At 26.4% G+C, this 7,386-nt stretch overlaps 1 protein-coding gene across 4 annotated transcripts; it reads right to left on the bottom strand.

The window, feature by feature from the left end:
• Positions 1-3,190: 3,190 nt before the first annotated feature.
• Positions 3,191-6,926, bottom strand: LOC127074256 (calcineurin B-like protein 1). Of its 4 annotated transcripts, none has more exons than XM_051015561.1 (9): positions 6,784-6,926; positions 6,069-6,203; positions 4,927-5,009; positions 4,622-4,681; positions 4,188-4,296; positions 4,036-4,088; positions 3,778-3,858; positions 3,521-3,633; positions 3,191-3,435 (listed from the first exon to the last, which is right to left on the bottom strand). In XM_051015561.1, the coding sequence occupies exons 2-9, from the start codon at positions 6,145-6,147 to the stop codon at positions 3,372-3,374; spliced, it is 642 nt and encodes a 213-aa protein (XP_050871518.1). In that variant the 5' UTR covers positions 6,148-6,203; positions 6,784-6,926; the 3' UTR covers positions 3,191-3,371. The 4 variants fall into 4 exon arrangements, with proteins under 4 accessions (XP_050871518.1, XP_050871517.1, XP_050871516.1 ...); XM_051015560.1 differs by having other exon boundaries at positions 6,069-6,198; positions 6,784-6,900; XM_051015559.1 differs by having other exon boundaries at positions 6,654-6,894.
• Between the last annotated feature and the right edge of the window lie 460 nt (positions 6,927-7,386).

Here is a 7,386-nt window from a genome sequence, read left to right as displayed (position 1 = left end):
GAATGATTGATTATGGATCATTTTCACCAGATGCAGATAATGTTTGCTTGCAATATAAAAAATTAATTGTCAGATATAAAATGAATTATAATAATACAATATTTATCATAGAAAATTATTATGTTAACAAATAAAGATACTTACTGCGGAAGTTTCCAAATTTTCTTTGTTAGGGACCAACTTTGCATATTCAGTTTTAGACTGATTCTGCACATTGAAACATCGAATATTTATTATACTTGTTAAATGTTTAAATAATACATGAATTAAGTGAATATTATACGTTTTCTACTATGTAGTCATTTTCAATCTCTTTAACAAAAATCAATACTTAAAAAAAGAAAAGCAATTTACCAAGGAATCCATAACAATCATCTCCAAATGTTCAATACCCTTATTATTCACAACACTCCAAACATCCATTATTCGAACAGCGAGACGCCAAGTTTCTTTTGAGTCATTGATGTCTTTCACAGAATCAACCTTTCTACTCATTTTCACTGGAAAAAAAATTCAAAAATTAATGTAACTGCAAATTTAGATGACTATAAAATTACAAACCTAATAACCTGGAAAAAAAAAGAGTATATAAATTTGATAGAGGTGTGTGGCAAAATGCTGAAAAGGATCCAACCTTTGATGTTACACATATATAACATCGTTTTGATTGTATAATTATATGTTATTAAATTATAACTTTAAATTAAAAATAAGTATTTAATATAGTTGATTAATATTAATTGAGTAATTTAATATTATTGTTAATTTACCTACCAATTAATTATTATTATTGTTATTATTATTATTGATATTTACCCGCCATATATGATAAGAATATTTTTAAAATTTAAATAGTATATTTATTATTTGATTTGATTTGATTTAATTGAGATCCAAACTCTATAAATTAAAATCGATTACTTATTATGAACAATAATATAGGGTCATTCCAATGTCAATCTATTATTAATTGAATTTTACATAAATGTAATTTTGCAATAACACGCTGGCATATTAAATCTTATACCGCTGTTATCTTTGCACTAACATATTTTATCCTTTCAATAGAATAATTATAGTAAATACGTACATTCTGTATACCGAATTATAATAAAAATATATTAAAATCAAAAGCAATAAAACTGTTTATAGTAAATAAAAATATATTCTTATCATATATGGCGGGTAAATATCAATAATAATAATAACAATAATAATAAGTAATTGGTAGGTAAATTAACAATAATATTAAATTACTCAATTAATATTAATCAACTATATTAAATAATTATTTTTAATTTTAAAGTTATAATTTAATAACATATAATTATACAATTAAATATTCTTTTTGTCATTTAAAGAAAATCAAGTAACGATAATATTTGGCAAAAAAACTACAATAATAATTAATTTGATTTCAGAATAATAATAATAACAATAATAATAATTAATTGGTAGGTAAATTAACAATAATATTAAATTACTCAATTAATATTAATCAACTATATTAAATAGTTATTTTTAATTTTAAAGTTATAATTTAATAACATATAATTATACAATTAAATATTCATTTTGTCATTTAAAGAAAATCAAGTAACGATAATATTTGGCAAATAACATATAATTATACAATTAAATATTCATTTTGTCATTTAAAGAAAATCAAGTAACGATAATATTTGGCAAAAAAACTACAATAATAATTAATTTGATTTCAGAATAATAATAATAACAATAATAATAATTAATTGGTAGGTAAATTAACAATAATATTAAATTACTCAATTAATATTATCAACTATATTAAATAGTTATTTTTAATTTTAAAGTTATAATTTAATAACATATAATTATACAATTAAATATTCATTTTGTCATTTAAAGAAAATCAAGTAACGATAATATTTGACAAAAAAACTACAATAATAATTAATTTGATTTCAGAATATTGATTTCATTTTGGAATGATAAGATTGCAACAACAATAAAATAACGATAATATTTTTTAGTAGTATAAATAGAGTTTAGTACGAAATTACTTATAGGAACATGAAAGTAGTTGTATTAAGGATTGTAATTAGGGTAATTAAGTAATTATGATGGTAATTAACTTTTATATATTAAAAGTAGATTGATTTAAAATTTTAATTTTTTAAAATTAAAATTATATTAAAAAATGATGTGACATTATATATTTTTATTTTTATAGTTAATTAATGACTCTTAAATCAAAATTAAACTTTAGATCTTTTACATGTATTTTTTTTATAATTATTATCATTACATTTAGAGACTAAAAAGCTATTATACTAATAATGATATTTATTTTTAAAAATAATACATACTTTTCATTTAAAATTAATATAATTTATTTTAAATTTAAATATATAGAGAGAAAATAGAGAAAATGTAGTGAAAGATACAAAGAAAAAATGAGATGAAAGAGATTAAAAGAAAACTATATGATTTTTCTTCAAATGGATTATATTCAGAGATCTAGAGTTTAATTCATGATACCAAAATTTCTTCTTTTTTTAACAAATCAATTATTAGTAACATTTTTTCTTTAAAAAAATCATATTGAGTATAAATTAAAATCTTTTTCCAAGACAATTCATTCGAGATCACGACCTTTAGCCAATTTAACATCTATTCTCAAGACCTAAAGTTTTGTCCAAACAACCTTAGGCCAATTTAACACCTACTTCTCCAAACCTAAAGTTTTGTCCAAACACACATTCCTAGATCCTAGTTTCTTGTAAGAAAAACGTGATTTTAGTACCATATTGATTGTGACACCGTATGTGTAAAACAATGTAGGCACTATTTTATTTTTAATATTATTTTTGTAAGTCACATCAACAATTATAAAAAGTACATTTTAGAATCTAATTTAGAAGTCATTATTGAGGAAAAATATATTTTTATAGACACCTATTAATATTTTTTTTAAGAAATTCCATGTGGTGTGTGGTGTCCTATTTTATTCCAATCTACTTCAATAATGACTCATGCATTTTTTTTCCTTATTCAACACAGGAATGTGATTCTATCTATCAATGCAATAGGCTTGATTTGCGACTAACCAGAAAAAGTTTGTGAACTTTCCAAATATCACTCACTGCAATACCGCAGAAACTTTATCTTAAATTTTATGTTTCGAATATGTATTGATAAATAAATTAAGTTACAAGGAAAACCTGACTCAAATTTCAATGAGAATGTGATTTACAAATTACAATAACTCAATGAGAAAGGCTAACTATAATAAGCTTGTCATCTATTCAAACACATCCAATTCTCTAAATAATTGAGAACCTAATGTTGTGTGTTCTCTCAATAATTGCAAAACCTATATTTATATGCTCTCAAGCAACAATTTCATCCACGTTAGAATTAAATACAAAACTTGGAAAAGAAGTTGTTATGTCCCTGCATCAATCACAAAAAAAGAAACAGATTACACTCTAGTTTGAACATCATAGCATATGTATCATGAAAATAATCCTGCACATACCGTAGGTAGGGAAGGGTCATGATTTTGAGCAGTGATGGATTTTCAGAAACAAATTTTTGCCACTCGACCATGTCTATTTTGCCATCTTGGTTCAGGTCGGCGTCCATGAAAGTCTGGCCAGAAATATACTTCGTCAAGCTAAAGTTGAGGTTGAAAAAGCGGTTACAAGAAAGTCTATTAAGAAGAACAATATTTGTTCTGCAGACGGACTTTCGTATGTAACATTCAAATATTATCTACTAGTTTTACAAACATACCTTGTCGAGAATTGTTTCTATCACGTCATCAGCCAACTTCATTTCAGATTCAAAAAGAAGTGCGATCAACATTTGCTTGACCTGTCAGACATCACCACAAAAAGGGAAAGAAAAGCAATGTCAAATTAAAAGGATATCAGTGCACAGAGAAAGAGGATAAATGTTACAGCAAAAATATCTATGAGTAATGTAAGGAACAAGAGCAGAACGGAAAATTTTCACTGTGGAAGACATATGAACAAATAATCCCCATCTTACCTCTTGACGCTCTATAAAACCAGTATTGTGCAAATCATAGAGCTTAAATGAGACTGCAGGAAAATCCCAAACATAATATATTAGAACAGCCGGATCGAAGTGGGAAATTTAAGGTAAACTACAACAAGTTGAGGATTCAATTTTTAACTCACATTCTATCTTGTCTTCTATTGCTGCATTTGGGTGGAAGACGTTGAGAGATCTAACGAAGTCATCAAAATCAATAACTCCCTTCTTCTTGACATCGAAAAGATCAAAGATCTGCAAGTATAAAATTCTGACATCGTATCAATAGATATCCAGTCAATTGAAAAGGTTATTTAGAATGGCATATAATGTTGACCAACAAAAAATCGAACATTGATTTCTATCTTCAAAGGGAATCAGGAGATGAGAAAAACAATCTACATGTATAAAGTTGAGATGTACTAGAGCCATTCAAATGGTTCACAATAATTATGCTTCTTGTTCATTTTAAAAAGTATTGACTTTCTTCTAGAAAAAAAAAGGAAAGAAACAGAAAATTGAAGGAACAAACAATTATGGTAGTTAGTTATTAAGAAAGTAAAAGAATGATATATAGTACCCGATTTGCAAAGATATTTTCCTTTTTCTTATTCTTGAAGATTGCCAATTGAAATTCTTCCTGCAAAGAAAGAATACCCATAATCAAATTGCAGGCTACAAGTTCAATATGAACAACATATAACCAAATTAAACCCAAGTGTCATCTTGATTAGGGGAGGCATTTGGAAGAGCTTATTGGGCTTATATTGGCATTAATTATAGCATATATAAGTGTTTACAAAACCTTATGATATATTATTAAATTGTTTTCAGCTTAATTTCATAAATCACAAAATATCTTATAGGCAGAGTTCTATGCAGTACCTTGCTTATTAGTCCATCATCAACAACAGAACTGCTGATGCTCTTAAAAAGCTCGAATAATGCTTCGACCTCGCTGACAGTGACTGTGAAACCAAAAATTGATACACAAGTTTAAACTACAGAAACTTGAGTGCTTGACAAAGATAGAGAAAGTAACTCCATAACAAATGTATCTCAAGATCGAAACATTTTTCTTAATAACAAACAAAACTAAAAATAAAATTGTCCCAACTCCCATCAATTTCAATTGAGCAACCAACAAGTCTCATTTTTGTTTCAAAACAAGTAAAGTCTTGTAGCAAGCAAATGGGAGGTGAAGCAGCCTTTTCAGGTTGACATGGTGACAGGATGGAAAATAATGGATTGCAGGCACGCAAACAGAACAAATGAGCAAATATAGAAAGACAACAATGTTCTTTGGTTTGCTTACTTCCACAATGAGAAGAAGAAATGCAATTAAAACTGTGCCCAGCATTTATATAGCCACAGAAAGCACACATCATACATTTACGAGACACAGTGAAATTCATTTTCCGATATTGCCCATGTTGTGATATATCATGTGATCTGTCTTGCAAACTGGCAATAACAAGGGAATACTTTTACTACAACTTTTTAAAACAAATCTAACATTTGCCAAATTTTGAAAATGTCAAAACATTGTTTTCATTAGTTTATGAAAATGCGATCTTTCAAGCTTATCTCCCATATCCTCTCTCGATCACAATTTTTACTACATGAGTCTTCCATCTCCTTGTTAACAATTCAAAATGAACATAAATTTTAGAAAACATTTTCATAAAGAAAAAAATAGAGCCTTAGTTTCATATCATTATTATACTTTCAGAATTCATTCAGCAAGAGTGCAAGACCAAATTTAAATTCACACTAACTCCTCCTAAACATGTATACTCAGAATTCGGTATAAACAGATCCAATCACCACAACCGACAATCTAATACAACAACAACCAAGCCTTATCCCACTCAGCTGAATCAGCTACATAATGTTCTTTACAGGACCATGCTTCTATCCAAACCATTAACCTCGAGATCTTTCTTAACAACCAACAATCTAATAACGATACGAAAATGAAAGCATAACATATTAACATCATTATACAGAAAAACCAATCAACTTACAAGCAGTCTGTGATGCAAGAATGACAGGATCCTCCTTCACAGGAAACTGTGTTGTCGGCTTAGAGTTGAAGCAGCCCATTAATGGAGGTTGGCAAGGCAGCTCGGTAGAGATAGAGAACCACTGCTAGGGCTGACCTGATTTAAATTTAAAAATATTATAATTATAAAGATGTTATTATCCTTCCAATCCAAACCCAAATTGAAACACCATAACATATAACATAATATAATAATTAACCTAAATTTCAAAGAAAAAAAAAATCTATAATAAGCAAACAAATCAACCCTAGAAATTGACATAAACTCAACATGACTAAAAATTATAAAAAAATACAAGAAAATTAAAATAATATCGGCAGTCATAAGAATTCCACAGTGTATGTCAGAAATCAATAATTGATGATAGTCAGAAGTATTTAAAAACAAATTGGCGAATGAAAGGGCAAATAGGAAATAGTAAGAAATAAAAAAGTTGACTCGGAATCAAGATAATTTCAAGCCGTTATGAGCATGAAATATAGACACAAAAACTAAAATAAAAAGACGTAAAAATTGAAAGAAAGGTTTAGCTAGCATTGCGATTACTTGGATGGATCGTTTTCCGGTAAGAATAAACCCTAGTTGAAGTAAGATCGAAAGAGAAAGAAAAAGAAAGTCAGAGTGTAATGAAATTGAAATGTAGTTAGAAGTTGAAATTGGGGTGGCGGAGAGGTACACTTTATATATATCGAGATTCACGAAGTTGTTTGTCCTAAAATTGAAGTAAAGTTGGAAACGGCGAACTTGGTTGGTGTGTCTTGTGTTGTTGTGTGGTGTGGCGGCACAAGGAATTTACCCAAATTTTATTTTTGTTTTTTTTCTTAATTCATAACTACACATATAAAAAAAAAACTTTAAACTTTTTTATTAAAAAAATTACTAATTTTAATATTTTAACATTTCTTCTTTCTTATCATTTTTTAATATATTATTATGACTTTTTAATTTTATATTTATTTATTTTTAAAAATTGATGATTTATAGGTATATTTAAATTAATACAGAAATGTTGTCACGGTTAAAATAAAAATATATACTCATTTAATTCAACTAATATTAAATTACCTCATCTATAATTTTTAAATAAATATTTCTCAATTTTATATTTACTTTATTTTAAATTATATATTATTTTTATTATTATATAGTTTAAAAACTATAATTATTTTATATGATAAAGAAAATTTACAAGATGATTTGTAATTATTTTTTTAATGATATTAAAAATAAATATTTAAAAATTAAAATTAAAATTAAAATTATTATAGGATTTTTTTAA

Source organism: Lathyrus oleraceus, chromosome 4 (assembly GCF_024323335.1).
Source record: "Lathyrus oleraceus cultivar Zhongwan6 chromosome 4, CAAS_Psat_ZW6_1.0, whole genome shotgun sequence".
Lineage (NCBI taxonomy): Eukaryota > Viridiplantae > Streptophyta > Magnoliopsida > Fabales > Fabaceae > Lathyrus > Lathyrus oleraceus.
The sequence above is the reverse complement of the archived record's forward strand: the minus strand, read 5'-3'. Positions and strand labels throughout refer to the sequence as shown.

Bases quoted from the DNA above. Each gene is read 5' to 3' on its own strand.
- LOC127074256 (XM_051015561.1), bottom strand. From the start codon at position 6,147: ATGGGCTGCTTCAACTCTAAGCCGACAACACAGTTTCCTGTGAAGGAG. The intron at 3,859-4,035 runs GTAAGATGGGGA...GATGTCTGACAG, and splicing joins GTTTTATAGAGCGTCAAGAG to GTCAAGCAAATGTTGATCGC. The intron at 3,634-3,777 runs GTATGTTTGTAA...ATTTCTGGCCAG, and splicing joins TAGAAACAATTCTCGACAAG to ACTTTCATGGACGCCGACCT.